Below are 19214 nucleotides of genomic sequence, written 5' to 3' on the forward strand. Positions count from 1 at the left end.
TGGGCTTTAATGAAAAAAGTCGCAATTGGAGAGAGAGTAAAAATATGTATATGTAGTCCAAGACTAATAATTATAAGCATTAATAACAAATATATGGACAAAGAAATTGAAAAAAAAGTTTACGATAAAGTGAAATATCAAATGTTTTAATGTCACATTTTTAGGATTACACTCATTGGCATGGACATGATTCGATACTAAAGCGCCCACAAAGTGAGGCGAAACGCTCAACATGTTTTGAGCTTCGTTTCAGGGCTTAAGCGCGCTTTAAGCGCGCCTTTGACAACACTGCACTATAGGTTAAAATACATGCCTATAGCTTTTACATTATTAGTGTGTACATATGAGTTAAGTCTATAGTGGAAGAGTATAACAAGAATCTCAATTCTCCTAGTAATCCGCTCTAATGTAACCATTCTTTTCTTCTCAGGGAGAAACGATGAAGGTGATGGCCGCCTACTTGTTGGCCGCATTGGGTGGAAACGCCAGCCCTACGGCGGAGGATTTGAAGGCAATTCTCTCTCTTCTGTTGGTGCAGAAGCTGATAATGAAAAAATTGAACTGTTATTATCTCAAGTTAAAGGAAAAGACCTTGCTGAACTTATTGCTGCTGTTAGAGAGATGATTGCTTCTGTGCCTTCTGGTGGCGGCAGTGTTGCAGTTGCCGCTGGTGGTGACGGTGGTGGTGGTGCAGTGGCGGAAGCGAAGGAGGAGGAAAAGAATGTGGAAGAGAAAGAAGAGTCTGAGGAGGAGTTTGGTTTTGATCACATTCAGTTTCTTGAAGGACAGATTCCAAACTCATAAACTTTAAATGTTGATTTCGCCTCTGAATCGTTTTCTCCTCTTTTTATTTTTACTGTGTGTGTGTTTTTTCTGGGTTGTCTTCTGTGATTATCTCATACTTTTATTCTCTTTTAATCAAAAGGATATGAGTAATTCTTTATTACTCCATAATAGCACCTTCGCATAGTAGTACTAATTATTTTAATATTATATAATGCATGCTATTCCTGTTTATCTTCTGTTTTACTTTTTCTCTGTTTTCGTTTTTGGTGTGTATTTTGATCTATGTTACTCTTCAAAAATGTTGTTGGGCATGTGTCGGTCCTTCAAATTTAGTGTTTTTTTGAGGATCCGATACTGGTGCGACACACTTTTAAAGAGTCCAGGCAACATAGAGTTTGATAATGTCGCAGTATAAAGCTTAAAAAACAGATTAAAAAAGAAAAGATTTTGAGTATTCATGATATCAATTCCATTGGCAAGAACAATATACATGTTTTCAGTTACATCATAACGTTCAGCTCATACCATATGTAATTTAGTGGGGTTTGGACATAAGAATTGTAAAATTCTGAAAAAAGTGAATTTTTTTTATTAAGTGAAAATGGTATTTGAAAATTAGAATTGTTTTTGGACATGAATATAATTTTGGGGTTGTTATTGAATTTTTGTGAGTGATTTGAGTGAAAATTTTGAAAAAATAATTTTTTGGAGTTTTTAAAATTTTCGAAAAATTTCAAAATTCATCTTCAAGTGAAAAATGAAAATTTTATAGCCAAACACTAATTTCCAAAAAAAAATGAATTTTTTTTCGAAAAAGTGAAAAGTTCTTCCTGGCCAAACGGGCTCTTATTGTAGATTTACCAAACAAAAAACTGGTCTTAGGGTGTGACTAGGGTTGGCAAATGGGCAAGATGAGCTGAATTTGTCCGGGATTAGAATCAAAATTAGGGTTTAACTTTTTTCTATAATGGTAATTTTTACTTAGTTCTTAGTTAGATTTACTATCTGTTTGTTGTGAACCATGCTTATTCCATAAGGGGCCTATGGGCTAGAAATGGTGAATGAGGCTAAGTCAGTTGGAATTATTAGGCTGAGTAAAATATTGGAGAGTTTTATTTGGGATCCAGGCCCATTTAGCAAATGGTTAAAAGGACTAGCAGGGAGATAGAACAGGATTATGCTATTATGAAGAAAAGTATCTGCTTCTTCTCGTCCCCCTTTCTCTGAGTCTAAATTCTCATCCTCCTTCTTATCTTTATCCTTAGCTACTTTTACATTCCAGTGTTTCTTATTGTATTTCAGTTGTTTGAAGGTTGCCTTGTTATCCGAATTTGTAATTGAGTTCTAGTTCATATTGGTATAGTAAGGAGTTTGCCCATTTGTTACATTGGTTCTTTCATCCATCGGACTCCAATAGCGGCGATGTTTCTCCCTAGATTCAGTGGTGACGACAACCCCGAGAGTTGGATTTTTCGAGCCGAGTTATACTTCACATACCTTGGCTTCTCCAAGAAGGATTGGCTGCCTCTTCCTTCCTTCTACCTAGAAGGCGATGCCCTCGCGTGGTTCAATTGGTTATTTCGCAACAACCAATTCTATGATTGGAACCATTTCAAGGAGAAATTTCTTCTGCATTTTCAGAAACGGGCCTTCAGTGATGCTGCGAGAATGGCAAATACTTCACGATCTTGTGTTAACTACTTGAGTTGCGCTACAGTGGTTCCACCAGCGACCTATGTGTCTCCTGCTCATAGTCGTATTGCCAACTTTTATGAGTCTGCCTCTACTCAAATCCCTAAAATTCCTGAACCCATTGCTCGTGTAGTTGATGGAGACAAGTATGCCATTGTCGTAGACAAGGTGTTTGATGAAAATCCCCACAGTCATGAAACTGCTATGCATTCTCAAGTTTCAAATGATGAAGCTTTATTAGTTCTTCCTGTTGGAGGGGATTATTTTGTGCCTAAATCGGTTGAACAATTTGAGATTTTGTCTATAAATTCTACGGAACATTTAGATGCAATGAAGATAAAATCTGATTCAGACGATGAAAGCTTAGAGGAAGACCAGCAAGGCTACACTAAGGTGGAGGACAATTCACGCAACATGGCAGATCAGGTGTTTGCTACAAATCCTCAACGAAATGCCGGCGAACAACTCATTCAATTTGCACCTCTGAATATGGATCATCTTGCTAGCTTGGTCCCAGGTGATAAGTTTTCTTTTGGTCACATATTGGTTGTGCTTGTTCGTGTCCATTTGAACAATGGTCATATGCGTGACACTTATTATTATTGTCATACGAGGGCGTGTGCTTGCGCATATCTTTACTGTGCCTATGAATCAACACGAGAGATTATCATGTTCTGGAGTTGTATGGATAATTGGTTCGATACAGGGCAAGGTTTTAAGGATAATTCATGTGTGCTTTTATATGGTGAACCAAAAGATTTATATCGAAATCAGGAGTTTTCAAAGACAAAAGTCATCACCTCGAACTTGGAGAATTTGGAAGATGGACAGTTTGAAGGAAGTTTTCTATCCTTAGGCTTTCACTGTAAACCAACTTTGAAGGAAGATGTTAAAAATATGTTGTGGTTCCACCATGATTGCAAAATCTATTTAGACTGTTGGTGTGATACTAGGCAGGAGTGCAATCTTCCAGGGTTCTTGTTGTGCAAATTGAGAGTGCAGGCTAGGGAGGAGAAAATACAGGTGATGCTCCAGGCATTTGCTAAAATTTACTCCAAGCATTCACCACATATTCGGGTCAGTAAAGATGCTCGACTGTTGTTTGCTCTGTTTGGTCTAGTTCATAAAGCAAGGTCTACTTCGACGTATATTGTCTTTGATCCTGGTCCTTGTCTTGCTTATGCTAAATTGCCCATGTTAGCAGTCCCCATAATAGCACATAAATATAGTAACTGCATTTGCTCTAGTAATAATGCAAGGGATACTGGCTTACCAACTTGTAGCTATGTGGACAAGTGGTTCGACACTGGGAAGGTATTTAAGGTTTCTTTAGGTAGAGTTGATATGCATGTTGAACACAATGGTAATTTCATAAAATCTTGTGCACTATGCAAGCTACTAGGAGAGTCTATCGCAAATTTGTTTATATGTTCTTTTGATGATGCTACCGGTCAAATTGAGGAGCAATACATAGTTGATCTGCTAAGGTCTTTTTCGAGTGGTAGGGCTCTCCAGCTAGGTGCGTTATTACATGCTTTAACTTTCACAATGGTACTATGGATTAATGAAACTGTTACCATCGGAGTCGAACCTCTAGAGTTTGTTATTGCAATCACAAAGAAGGCTTCATTAGAGATTAATTCTATATTCTCTATTCCCCGTGACCTGGTCATGTTTGATATTCACAAAGCTCTGGATGGTTGCTGTTACCAATTGCTTGCTGGACAGTATAAACTACTCTGACTTGGACTGGGGCTTGCTCAATTCTTAGAGGTGTTACCTTGTTTGCTTTCCACTTATAGTCATGCTCACCCTCTACATAGAGATGTATGGAATCTTCTTCAAATACCAGTTTGCGACATCACTGTTTGGACTGCTGTCATATATAGTTCTATTTTGGATGTTAATTTTTCTTCTACTGCTGAATTTCTTACTGGCACGAGACAAAAGGAGGGTTGCATTGTTATAAGTTTGGATTTAAAATATCCATTTGGTGTCTTAATCACAGTTTACACCTTGCAAGCTGACAGTTATTCGACACAGAGAATGCACATGAGGATGCACTACTCAAGATGGTAGGTATACTTGCTGCAACTTCAGTTCATTACACTGCACTAGTACGTGTTGTTTCTGCTATTCCTTTGGCGGCGACTTATGGAGAGCGTGCTACCATCTTTTGCGAGCTTGAAAAGTCAATCCCGAACAACAACCTTGATCAAGTTTCTAGGATATGGGTCATGGAATTTAGGGAGGCGCTTGTTGCTGGTGTCGATACTGAACAATATGTGTTGAAATATCATGTTGGTGGTTCATTCACAGTTATGAGGGATAATTTTGGTGACAACGTTGGCAGGGGCACCAAAATTACAGTAATTAAGTCAATGGTTGAACACCAGGAAGATTTTGTTGACATTTTTGCCAATTCCAATGCATATATGGTGGCACATTTGCATGTGCAGAAAGGCACCAGTTGCATTTTCTTACAAAAATACTTGGACTTGGGTGCAACAACGGTGAAAGCCACTTCTCCCATTAGTGAATTAGAATTTACAGTATACTTTACAAGGGACTACTTCGCAACTATTTTGGCAATGAAGTGCCACATCTTTTATAATGACATAGATTTAGTGAAAACAAATTGGTCGAAGCAATTTTATTGCCAGTATGCTTCTGTACTTGACACATATCCTCTTGTTTGGTACGAGTTGGACAAGAATTTTTCTGCTTTCGGGAATTACGTTGATAAGCTAAACCTACTTGATGGTGTTCACATAATTGACTTGAACCTTGAGGACAAGGTTCTTTTTTAGGGCGAGAGTATTGTTGTAAGCCATGCTTATTCTATAAGGGCCTATGGGCTAGAAATGGTGAATAAGGCTGAGTCAGTTGGAATTATTGGGCCGAGTAAAATATTGGAGAGTTTTATTTGGGATCTAGGCCCATTTAGCAAATGGTTAAAAGGACTAGCACTGCGATAGAACACGATGATGCATATTGTGAAGAAAAATGTTTGTTCCCCTCAACCCCTTTGTCTGACTCTAAGCTTCTCATCTCCCTTCTCTAATCGTGTGTCTTCTCTTATATCCACAACTATCTCAATCTCTGTATTCCAATCATTAACTTGCAATTTGAGTGTTAGTTCGGCTACTAGTAATTGTAACAGAGTGTTAGTTATTATCAATATACTTTGAGATTGTAGTATTCATTACAGTCCCTATTACGCATCTGCGGGGCCGCATCTGCGTAAAATCCTCCGCTTCTGCGGAATTTCACTAGAAGGAAATTTCCGCTTCTGCGGTTGCCAGACCGCACCTACGGTCATTGCAGATGCGGGGACCAAACCGCACCTGCGACCCCTGCTGCGCACCTGCGCTCAATAACCGCTTATGCGGTCCTCGCACCTGCGGTCCCCAATCAGCAGGTGTGGAAATAACATGAACAGCAGAAATCAGTAGCACAACTCAATTCCAAACTTCCCGTTAACCATCCGAAATCACCCCGAGGCCCCCGGGACCTCAACCAAAAGCACGAACAAGTCGTATACCACTATCCAAACTTATACCAATCTTCAAAACACCTCAAACAACATCGAATCAACCAAACAGCATCTGATTCAAGCCTAAGAACTCTAAAAACTTCCTAATTCCGCTTTTGATCAAAAAGTCTATCAAACCTCGTCCGGATAACGTGAAATTTTGCACACACTTCACATTTGACACAACGAACCTACTGCAACTTCCGGAATTCCATTCCGAGCCCTATATCAAAATCTCACCTATCAACCGGAGAACGCCAAAATTTCAATTTCGCCAATTCAAGCCTAAATCTTCAACGTACCTCCAAATTACATTCCAATCATGCTCCTAAGTCCCAAATCACCTAACGGAGCTAGCCAAATCATAAAAACCCAAATCCGAGATCAAATTCTAAAAAGTCAAGACTGAGCCAAACCTTTCAAATTTAAAGCTTCAAGCTGAGAATCATCCTTCTATATCTATTCCGATTAACCTGAAAACCAAGACCGACTTTCTCGCTAAACCCGTCTCTGATCTTCTCTATTGTTTTGGCTGCTTTCTTGGGTGTAAGGTTCCTAATGTTCTAACTCAGAAAGTATAGTCGTCGACGATTTACATAAGTCGTAATACATAACATGGGGCTAGTCATGCCCGAGAACTGGCGAGCGAAATGCAAAAGCTCAAAACGACCGGTCGGGTCGTTGCAAATAGCTGATGCAGGAATTATCTTTTCATTTGATTATTCTTTCGATGCCTTTTTTAACTTGAGATTGACTTCTACTCCTCATCCCCTTTTTGAATGTTTTATGCATGTGTTTGTTTCTATGAGCGCAATACTCATTCGAGAGAACTATACATGAAGTATGAAGAAATCATTTTGACCAAATAAAGAGACCTCAACCTGTAGTACACGAAATGCTATTACTTGTGTTTGCTCTCCCCATAATAATTTTCGTTGTTTGGTTGCGTAAAAGTGATGTAAATGTAATTTTCAAGGAAAATGTTCACTGAGGAATATCACTTGTGCTATTGGCCAAGTCTTTTTCCTCCGCAATGATCTCGATGTTAAGGAATTTGAACGCATATGCGGTCTAACTAAATCAATAGGCAGTCTTGGTCATGACCAATCTGCTTTTTTTCCTTCTTCTATATACTTCTCAAAATACATGCATCAGGACTTTACACAAAGTTACAACAAAAGTTGCATTAAAAGGCTGAAAAATAATATTTTCCTCTTTCTTTTCCTAATTGGAGAGTCCATTACTCAAATGGTCACTCAACTATCCCAAATTATCTCCTAAAGTCACTTTACTTTCGTTTGTAACAACAAAGTCACTGAACTATGCCTATTGCACTCAGAAGGTCACTCAACTACATTTTTCAAATTTTGCATCGCCAAATACCTATTTTACCCTCTAAATTATAAATATTTATCTTCTTTTTATTTTATTTTTTAACTTTTTAATATTATGATTTTTTCTTTTTAATTTATATTATGGACTTACCTATAGAATAATAAGTATTATTTATAAATTAAAAAAATAGAAAGTATTTAAGCATATATAATGCTGGAATAACAAAATAATGAGCATAGTAAAAAAAATTAATTAGAATAATTTATTAGTAATAATAATTTTAGTATTAACAACAAAAATTCAAAATATATTTACACAATTCAGAATGAAAGAAAATATATATTGTAAAATATATATTCAAAGTATTATAGATGCTTAAATACTTTTTATTTTTTTAATTTATAAATAATATTTATTTATTCTATAGGTAAGTCCATAATATAAATTAAAAAAGGAAAATCATAATATTAAAAAGTTTTTTAAAAAAAATAAAAGAAGATAAATATTTATAATTTAGAGGGTAAAATACGTATCTGGCAATCCAAAATTTGGAAAATCTAGTTGAGTGACTTTCTGAGTGCAATAAGCATAGTTCAGTGACTTTGTTGTTACAAACGAAAGAAAAGTGACTTTAGGAGATAATTTGAGATAGTTGAGTGTCCATTTTAGTAATTGACTCCCTAATTGGAGGGTGAATGTCATGCAATTTCGTAGTTTAAATATATTAGTGTGCCCAAGTTGAAAGAGTAATTTCCTTGGATTATCATCCAAGTTTATGGGAATATCCTCTTTCTATTCCTTTATTTAATATTTTTTTACTGAACTCATTTAATTTTTAATAATAAAACATATTTTTCAAAAATTGGGTGACCTTCAAAGAAATAGATACATGACTTTCTCCAGAGAATATATTTCACTGAACTTCAATAACAAACTCCTTTCTTTTCTTTTTTTTTTATTAATTGTGAGTTCGATGAATCTAAGATCAATTCTCAGATTCACCAAGTGATGGGAGTTGCATGTGAGATCAGTGCAATCGAGAGAGGAAGAGAAAGAAGTTGAGAAAATAATTTTTGATATATTTTCAAATGAGGCAGAGGAGTACACTATATATTGGAATTAACTTAAATAGCTACTGGGGCCACATGTGTAACTAACTAACTAACACTACTGACTATCTAAGCTAACATATTAGCTAATTACATTTTAACACTAACTATACAATATTTTACACTCCCCCTCAAGCTGGAGGGTGTAATATGTTGAGCACTCCAAGCTTGCCTAGTAAAAATGTATGTTGCAACTGCCTAAGGCCTTTGGTAAGAAGATCAGCTGGCTGGTCTTTAGTTCCCACATAGTGTGTGCAAAGAACCCCTTGTTTAATCTTGTCGCGTATAAAATGACAATCAATTTCTATGTGTTTGGTACGCTCATGGAAAATAGGATTGGCTGCAATCTGAAGAGCAGCTTTGCTATCACAATAGACTTCTACAGGCTGTTTGATGGTCACTCCAAGTTCAGCAAACAATCCTAACAACCAGACCACCTCTGCAATTACAGCTGCTAGGCTGCGATATTCTGCTTCTGCTGAACTTCTCGACACTGTATGTTGCTTCTTGGATTTTCATGAGATGAGTGAATTCCCAAACTTGACTAAATATCCAGTTACAGACCTCCTTGTATTTGGACAACTAGCCCAATCTGCATCACAAAAACATGTCAAACAGTCTGCTTCAGCACTGCTTAGCAGTATACCCATGCCTGGCTCATGCTTCAAATACTTGACTACTCTCATTGCAGCATCCCAATGAGATATTTTTGGCTCCTGCATGAATTGACTGAGTGTTTGAACTGCAAATACAATATCTGGTCGTGTAACAGTCAAATATATCAGTCGACCAATCAGTCTTTGATACTCTGATGCATCTGCTAAAACTTCATCTCCTGCAGTTCCTGTTTGTCTGTCAAATTCAGCAGAGGTGAACTTTTGATTAAGATCTATTGGAGTAGAGATTGTCTTAGCACCACTTAATCCCAAATCTGAAATGAGCTGGAGACAGTATTTTCTTTGATTTAGCAAGATCCCTTCCTTTGATCTCATAACTTCAATCCCTAGAAAATACTTAAGTTCACCAAGGTCCTTCACTTTAAACTTCTGATGGAGAACAGCTTTGGTTTCATTAATGAACTCTTCACAGTTACCAGTAATCAATAGATCATCCACATATATCAACACTGCTACAAAATCATCTCCTTTCCTTTTTGTGAATAGTGAATAATCATGCAAACTTTGAACATATCCTACAGCTGTTAGTGCTTCACTGAGCTTAATATTCCACTGACGAGATGCCTGTTTAAGTCCATATAAGGACTTTGATAATTTGCATACCTTTGTCTCCCCCTGTCTCTTAAAACCTTGAGAAAGTTCCATGTACACTTCTTCATATAGATCCCCTTGTAAGAATGCATTATATACATCCATTTGTGAAATGGCCCAGCCTTTAGAAGCAGCTAAGGCAATGACTGACCTCACAGTTACCATTTTGGCAACAGGTGAGAATGTTTCATTGTAATCCAACCCTTCTCTTTGGCTATAGCCCTTGGCTAATAACCTGGCCTTGAACCTTTCTACCTCACCATTTGCTTTATATTTAATTTTGTATACCCACTTTGAGCCAATAGCTTTCATGTCTTTTGGTAAATCAACAACCTCCCAAGTCTGATTGCCTTCCAAGGCTTTGATTTCTGCTTCCATAGCTTCAACCCATCTCTTGTCCGTGCATGTTTCACTGAAGGTTTTTGGCTCTGTCAGCTCTGAGATTTTTGCCACAAAGCTTCTGCATTTGTCAGTTAGCCTGTTGTAGGACAGATAGTTAGACAATGGGTAAGAAGAGTTTTCCTTTGTCTTGGTCACATAGTCTTGCAACCAAATAGGTTCCTTTGTAGTTCTTCTGGATTTTCTTGCCTCAGTAAGTTCTTCCTGAACAATTGTTGGTTGAACTTCATTTGTCTCTATTATCAAGTGTTGTTCTGGCATTCCAATATTTTCCTCCTCTATCTCTGCATATGCAGTATCAGTGTGTCCTGCTTCTAGTGAATGTTCACTTGCTTCATGTTGCATGTCTGCAGGTATTTCTGGTAGGATAGGATCAGCATCATCAGTTTCATGTTCTGCAATGTAAATTCCTGTGTTGTTATCAGTGTCCCTTTCTGCAACAGGTGGTTCCTCCAAATTACTTCCTTCAGCTGTGGACTCTTGTAGGATAGTCTCAGATGAACCTTGTAAAGGTTCTGATTGACCTGCAGCATCATCAGTAGCTATTTGTTCTTTTGCATTGTGAAAAGGAAACACATTTTCCTTGAATATAACATCTCTGCAAACAAAAAATTTGTTAGTATTCAAATCCTCAAGCTTGTACCCCTTTTGTGTTTCTGCACAAGGAATACAGCAGCTATTGCTCTTGGTGAAAATTTGTCTTCCTTGACCAGGTTAGTTGCATAGCACAGACATCCAAACACTCTAAGATGAGCTAGTGAGGGTGTTCTGTTGTACAAAAGGTCATATGGAGTCTTTCCCTTCAGCAACTCAGTAGGCAATCTGTTTATTACATACACTGCAGTTTTAATGCATTCACCCTAGAACCTTGTAGGAGTGTTTGCTTGAAACTTCAACGCCCTAGCTGTATCCAAAATATGCCTATGCTTCCTCTCCACTACTCCATTTTGTTGTGGAGAGTAAACACAACTGCTTTGATGAACTATACCATATGCATCAAACAGCTCATTCATGTGCTTATTAAAGAATTATGTGCCATTATCTATTCTAACTATTTTCACCCTAAACTGAAATTGAGTGTGCAACATGGTAAGGAATTTCCTCAGTACTACAACAACATCACTTTTCAAATGAAGTAAATGCACTTAGGTATATCTTGTATTATCATCTACTATTGTTAGGAAGAAATGCTTCTTATCATATGTGGGAAATTTATATGGTCCCCAAACATTCATGTGCAAAAGAGATAAGGGACTTTCACTTCTACTCATGCTTCTGGGAAACATTAGTCTAGTTTGTTTTGCTAATGGGCATACAGGGCAATCATTATTCACTACTATTTCTGCAGAATTATTATGAAACAGGTCTAACTTTTTCATAGCACTGACTGAAGCATGGCCTAGCCTTTTGTGCCACAAAATTCCATCTTCTACAATGTTTTGTGCAGTTGCAGATGAAGCCATCTTCTTTATTTCTTTGACAAATCTCTCCAAATCACCTTTGAAATTCTTCTTCAAAATGTATAGACCACCTCTTTCTCTACCAATCCCCCTTACCTTGCCATTATAGAGATCCTGAAACAGGCAGAAATGAGGGGAAAAATTCACTGAGCAACATAGTTGTCTGGTTAGTTTGGACACTGAGATTAAATTGAACTTAAACTCAGGTACAAATAGCACATCTTCCAGCTTCAATTCATCAGTTCTGACAACATCTCCAATATGTGTTATATTAGACTTTCCTCCTGTGGGCAAATGTACTTGATCACCATTACATTTGTCTACTTTGTTCTTAGTGTCTAAAATGTCTAGCTCACCAGCTATGTGATGTGTAGCTCCAGAATCAATCACCCATTCTCTACAATTAAAATTTGCCATTAAGGAGGTTGCAGTACCTGTTGCAGTACTTGCATGTTAGCTTGATGCTTTGGTGTTTCCTTGTTCAACATGCTTAGGATTTGCTTGTACTGATTTTCAGTGAAGTATGATCCTATCTTCAATCCATCAAGGTTACTTCCTTCCTCATCCTGACTTGCCTGCTTTCCACTCTCCTGACCACCAGTTGTCACATTTGCTGCATATGGTCGCTTGGCCTTGAAATCAGTCGGATAACCAACTAATTTGTAGCAGGCATCTTTGGAATGTCCTGGTTTGTTGCAATAATCACACTTCAGAAATGGCTTTTTTCCTTTATACTGTCCCCTACCTGCTTGAATAGGTGCTTGTCCTCTACCTGCTTGCATAGCAACTGGATCCCCTCTATTTTGCAAAGTTATGTGAGTACTTGCACTTTGGCTCTCATCTTCTATAATCAGTGCATAAGCTTGATTTAGTGTTGGCTCCACGGTCTTCATTAGAATCTGTCGCCTTGCCTGCTCATATGTCTCATTAAGGCCACTCAGAAACTGTATCAACCTTTGCTGCTGTAAATGTTCAACATACTCCTTCGAATTAGGTACAGGTACCATGGCATCATACTCAGCCCACAGTTCCTTCAACCTAGTGAAATACGCAGAAACTGATTCATTTCCCTGCGAAATAGTGGCAATTTCTCTGTGCAATTGAAAAATTCTCACTCGATTGACCTTGTCGAACCTTTCCCTCAGATCTTCCCATACCAGATGTGCATTGGAAGCATACACAATACCACTAAGTAGATCTGGAGAAACAGTGTTCATAATCCATGAAAGTACTATCGCATTACATGTTTCCCAATCTTCATGTAATTCAGACTTAAACAAATCCTTTTTGCAAGTCCCAAGCACAAAACCTAGCTTCCTTTTAGCTTGTAACGCAATTTTCATTGATCGACGCCACAAACCATAATTCTCTGTACCTGTGAGCTTAACAGGGATTAGAATCGAGCTAGGAGTGTCTGAAGGATGAACAAATAGAGGATGTGTGTGGTCAATTTTTTCAACCGCCATTGACGATCTTCTGCTGCACCTTCTCGAGGAAGACGATGATGAGATCTCAACGGATTTGAACTGAATTGCGGATTATGATTCTTCACCGCTCTGATACCATGTGAGTTCGATGAATCTAAGATCAATTCTCAGATTCACCAAGTGATGGGAGTTGCATGTGAGATCAGTGCAATCGAGAGAGGAAGAGAAAGCAGTTGAGAAAATGATTTTTGATATATTTTCAAATGAGACAGAGGAGTACACTATATATTAGAATTAACTTAAATAGCTACTGGGCCCACATGTGTAACTAACTAACTAACACTACTGACTATCTAAGCTAACATATTAGCTAATTACATTTTAACACTAACTATACAATATTTTACATTAATGTTGGTGACAAGTTCCACTATAGTTCATGTATTTGCATACATATTAAGAACTATTTGACTAAACCTCAATATTTTATAGCATATAGTCAGAGACTATATTCCACATGAGAGAAAATAAGAGTTGCAAGCACGTCTACCACTTATCTCTTCGTTAGAGAATGATTCATCCCCTTCTCCTATTTTCATACTATTTTTTTCCAATTGCTCCATAATTATATTTTTTCCCTCAAAACTCCATAATTAAACAAATGGTTTATAAAGATTTATTCACATGCCTCATTGCTTAACTCCCGACAACAGTAACTACCCTCTTATATGAAATAGGCACTTGTCTGAGAATTCCTACTTTGTTTTTTTTCTATTTTTCTATTTTAATACTTAATTTTTTTCCTGTACTTTTGAATGAAATTTGCTTTTAATCCAACCTCTCATTAGAAAAAATCATAATTTCAACAGAAAATTAGTGGTAAAAGTCTAGTTAACCCAATTGCGCGTTAATAATTATTTTAATTCTTAGTAATGTTTTGTATTGCCTTTGATAGGAAGGTCTGGAGGTCTAGCATTAGGGTTGTAGGTTAGGGGGTAGTAGCACTTTCCTTACTTCATTCCGGGTGTGAGGCGGGGTTGGATTAGGGTTGATCTTAGATAGCTTGCAGTTTAGGCTGAATACACTCTGTAATTGTTGTTTATCTTAGCCCGGGGCCTTAGGTACCGGTTACTGTTATTGCATGTCTTTCATCTTTTGGTTGTTATGCTTCCATTACTATTACGGTTGCTATTGCAGTTACTAATAAATTGTCTTTTCTTGTTTTCTTTTTTATTTTCATTTTTTTGAGCCGAGGGTCTATCGGAAACAGCCTCTCTGCCCTGTCTGGTAGGGGTAAGGTCTGCGTACACATTACCCTCCCCAAATCCCACCTGATGGGATTTTACAGGGTAGTTGTTGTTGTTGTTGTTGTTGTTTTGTATTGCCTTTAATTGCATCTTAATAAATTCTTTGTTTCTAAAATTATCTCAAAATTTGAACAAATTGGTCGCCAAGAACTCATTTTTGTAGTTAGCTTGTGGGCCAAATCACAGGCAAATAAATCACACCTAATTAACTAATTAATAATCAACTAAATTCCAGCATATCTCTAATTTTAAAGCTAATCCAAACTTATTGTAATTTATCAAAAAACCGCCCCACTAATTCAAATTCCTTCAATCCATGCGGACTTGCTGTCATTCTCTTAAAAATCCCATTTTTTTGATTAAGAAGTTGATTATCAAATTGTAAGAAATTAATTGAAGACAAATCTCTATTTTCTTTTTTCTTTTTTCCCTTTTTAAATTCCCATCAAATATAATTTTAAATTCTTATTGACCTTACCAATACAGCCTTTGAGTTCAAGGAAGCATCCAATGGACCAGCTCATTCGTGTGTACAAGACTAATATAATTTTTATGCAATTGAAAAAAATATAATAATAAAAATATTAATTTACATTAAATATGTATAAAACCATGTATTACTATAATCTTACTGAGTACCATATAATGCATGCCTCATTGTACATTTTCAAGAAAAGCACAGAACTTTATGGCCAATTCTGAAAACCATTTTCAGCAAAAGGATGTTCTTTGTTTGATTGCATTTTGATCAGACGGTCAAGATTTGATTTTGTTCTTTAGATAAATTAGATTTCTTTTTGTAAATAGAAAAGAAGAAGATTTAAGGAGGGAACAGTTTCAAACTGCCTTCAGTATTAGCTTTGCCTTCAACTGTTCAAATTCAAAAATCTGCGACTGTTAAAAGGTAACATAAAAGAATAGTTTACCGTTTGCTTTAAATGTTTAAATTTCAGTTTTATTTTCATTTTCTAGACTGCTTTTGTATACAAACTTTGCTGCATATTCAGAGAGTTATTTAAAGTTGCAGTTAACAATGACACATGCTATTTTTCTTTTGCTTTTGTCCAAAAAAAAGTATAAATCATTTTACTTTTTCTTTTAGCTGTAGATTCTGTTATTTTTAATTTCAGTTTAGTTCCCGGGTAGTTAAAAAGCTTTTGGATTTGAATGAAGACATCAATTTTCTTGAAACTTTAGCTTACAAATCTTGAAACAACTTGTGGCATTTTGTTGATTTTTTTGCAGATTTGACCAGAGAATTTACAGCAAGAGAGGGTCAAAATGGAAAATATTTCAAGTCCTGATGAAAGTCCTGATGTTGGATATGGATATCAACCATCACCTTCTTCTGTGGATGATCAATCACCTACTGAAAACACAGGTTTTTCGACGTTGAGTGGCGATTCTTTTGCCTATTGCAGAACAAACTCAGAGACCTCAGCCTTTTCAGAACATACAGATGAAAATAGTTGGTCTGAGACAGGTTCTCCTATGAGCTCGCGAGGCATGAAATCTCCCTCTCGTGCTGTTCTTTCGAGACTAGGAATGAGACAGCACAAGACTATTGCAGATGATCCTGAAACAATAGATTTAGGTAAGTCAATAAACTAAATAGGATTACAAGTTTAAGTTTCATACATGATTTTGCTAACTTTGGTATCGAAAACTTTGTAGAGCTTGAATTGATGAAGGAGAGATTTTCAAAGTTGTTATTAGGAGAGGACATGTCAGGAGGGGGAAAAGGGGTTTCAACAGCAGTGACAATCTCAAATTCTATCACAAATCTTTATGGTAAGGTTCTCAAATAACATTCTAAATCCCAGTTTAATATGATTCTTGTTCTAATTTTAGTTTACTGATTGTTGTTTTCTTCTTCAGCATCTATGTTTGGTCAACACCAAAGATTGGAACCTTTAAATCCTGACAAGAAAATAATGTGGAAGAGAGAGATGAATTGTCTCTTATCTATATGTGATTACATTGTAGAATTTGTTACTACATCACAACAGTTACAAGATGGAACCATTGTTGAGGTAAAAACTATTTTTAGCAGAAGATTTACTCTCTTTTCACTTTTGCATATTTGAGAGTATTAACACAATGTCAACTACTTTTAGGCATTGACAAGCAGGCCTAGATCAGATATTTACATCAACCTTCCTGCATTGAGAAAACTCGACGCAATGCTCCTGGTAAGACCACAACTATAATCTCCTCAAAATCAAAATGTTCATTCAAAATCAAGTTCTATTTTAGCAACATGAAGCTAAAAATGAGTTCTTTTATAGGAAATCTTGGACAGTTTTGAGGCCACTGAGTTCTGGTATGCTGAGCAAGGAAGTATGTCAAGCAACTCAACACGTGCTGGATCGTTTAGGAAGATTATTCAGGTTCAGCCTCAACCTCAGCGCAAAGAAGAGAAGTGGTGGTTACCAGTTGTTTGTGTTCCTTCTGGTGGCCTCTCCGAGAAGGCAAGGAAGCACTTGAGACACAAGCGCGACTGTGCCAACCAAATTCATAAAGCAGCAATGGCCATCAATAGCAGCATTCTTTCTGAAATGGAAATCCCAGAATCATACATGGCATCACTCCCTAAGGTAACATACTAACATACTCAAAATACAATACAGAAACATGGAAATTGCAGACTAATGAGGAGATAATTTTACTACAGAGTGGAAAGGCGAGTGTTGGAGACTCAATCTATCGCCACATGTATTCAGCAGAGAAATTTTCCCCTGAACATCTCCTTGACAGTCTAAACATAAGCTCAGAACATGAAGCACTTGAACTTGCTGACAAGGTTGAAGCTTCAATGTATACATGGAAACGTAAAACATGCATGCCTCAATCGAAATCATCATGGGTCATGGTAAAAGATCTTGTCTCTGAAGATCGGACTGATAAGAATCATGTCTTAGCAGAACGAGCAGAAAGTTTGTTGTTTTCTTTGAAGCAAAGGTATCCTGAACTTTCACAAACAACATTGGACACAAGCAAGATCCATTTCAATAAGGTAAAATTTCAATGAATCCATAACTTGAATACTTGATCGAACAATGTAATTGTTAGGCCTTAGACTTGAATAGATAAGTGAACAAAAATATATCTACTGATTGTTGCAGGATGTTGGAAAGGCAATCTTGGAGAGCTATTCTAGAGTACTGGAAAGTTTGGCGTTCAACGTTGTTGCTTGGATTGAAGATGTGCTTTTTGTAGATAAGACAATGAAAAACCAAGAAGAGTAGGCACAGCAGTAAGCAAAGCCTTTTTGATTTCTGAAAATAGGAGTCAAATTTCAGCTCCTCCGGAAATACAGTTAAACTTCCTGTAACAAAGGATCATTACTGAATAGAATAGCACCAAGTCGAGAACTTGAACAGATGGAGGATCAAATTCACTACGTGATAAGCAAATTGATTCTGTAATTTGAGACAAGTATTCAAACTTGGAAATCTGTTTTTATCATGATTTTATATCCAAGAGTCAAATTCTGTAGTTTTCTATTCTTTATCGCTATTCTCATTCCTTAGATCCTTCAATGAGGGCATTTTGGTTCCCTTCCATCTGCATTTTGTCAAAGAATCATATGTTCGCGAAACAAATGCCAACAGACTACCATCTGATTTGAAATAGCGGGAAAAAAGAAATAATAGCATACACTCTCAGGGAAAAAAGAAGTAATAGCTCGTTTGGTATAATCCCGGGATTAAATTTGAGATGAGTATATCCCATGTATGGTTGGAATAAAATCGTGGTATAACTAATCCCGGGATTGCAGCATTTTTTTATCCCCATGGGATGGTGGAATAACTAATCCCGAGATAATTAATCTTAGGATAACTTGTTTCCCAACCAAACGACCTCTCAAAAATTCTTTAAGCCTCAGAAACTGGAATTATTTTTGATAAATGAGAAGTCAAAAAAACATACATATTACTTGAGCATATAGCCCAGTGAGAATTATCATTCACCAAACTACTGTCATAAGAACTGTTTCTTGATTCCCTACTTAGTATTTACCTAGAGAAACAATGTGGCGGAGGCTGGCTCTCCGCCAAGGGGTTCAAAAAAAAAAAAGTTAAAAAGGATTGTAGTTAATGGGAACTGAATTTATGACCTTACAAAAGGTTTTGAACCCCTTGACCACTAAGCTTCACTTTTGGGTTGTGTCAAGGGGATTCAAAACTTAATATATAGAGGTGAAAAACAGATTCATCTTTATATAAAGTGTAATTTTTCGGCTTCCGCCCCTAAATCCACCCCCAAACAAATAACAAAAAAGAAAAATCAACCAATCCACAATTCAGGATCAATTTTCCACTGCTGAAATCAAGTAAAACAATACCATATGTACTTCTTGGAAATGAAAGACCTAAAAGGATAATTTTCATCATCCTAAGCCACTATGGACAGAATTTATATAAACATTGGAAAAAAGGACTACCATTTTTTCAAAGATTGGAGCTTTATAGTATACTATTATTTATGCTGAAAGATTAGAGCTTTTTACACATCAGTCCAACTACCAGTTCTGAGCCTCATTGGCCTAATTCTTGATGAAGACTTGAAAGCTTCAACCAATGACTTGCATTTAGTATTGTCCCCTTTGTTTTCCTCCAAACATTTCTTCAATGCTTCAATATCAGCCACATCCACCTTCTTCTCTGCACCATCACTCTCCTTTTTCTCATCATCATTATCCATTTCTTCAAAATTCAACCAAGAAAATCCAAAAAAAGAATCACTAGAAATTTGAGATTGAACTCTATATACTAATACAAGTGAAAATTGATCGTGGAAATTTTAGAGTCAACAAGTTGTACAATGATGAATTGTGTGATTAAACTGCAAAAAAAAGGAGCATAGGATTTTTGTGGCAGCTTCTGTTTTGGC

General features: G+C 36.7%; 1 protein-coding gene and 1 pseudogene across 1 annotated transcript; both read left to right on the forward strand.

The window, feature by feature from the left end:
* LOC109233139 lies at positions 440–804 on the forward strand (annotated as a pseudogene).
* Positions 14967–17816, forward strand: LOC109241292 (rop guanine nucleotide exchange factor 2-like). The gene is made up of 8 exons (XM_019408045.1): positions 14967–15222; positions 15564–15912; positions 15993–16109; positions 16197–16351; positions 16436–16510; positions 16607–16915; positions 16993–17334; positions 17444–17816. The coding sequence occupies exons 2-8, from the start codon at positions 15600–15602 to the stop codon at positions 17564–17566; spliced, it is 1434 nt and encodes a 477-aa protein (XP_019263590.1). The 5' UTR covers positions 14967–15222; positions 15564–15599; the 3' UTR covers positions 17567–17816.

The sequence above is a fragment of the Nicotiana attenuata genome, chromosome 1, assembly GCF_001879085.1.
Source record: "Nicotiana attenuata strain UT chromosome 1, NIATTr2, whole genome shotgun sequence".
Classification (NCBI taxonomy): domain Eukaryota; kingdom Viridiplantae; phylum Streptophyta; class Magnoliopsida; order Solanales; family Solanaceae; genus Nicotiana; species Nicotiana attenuata.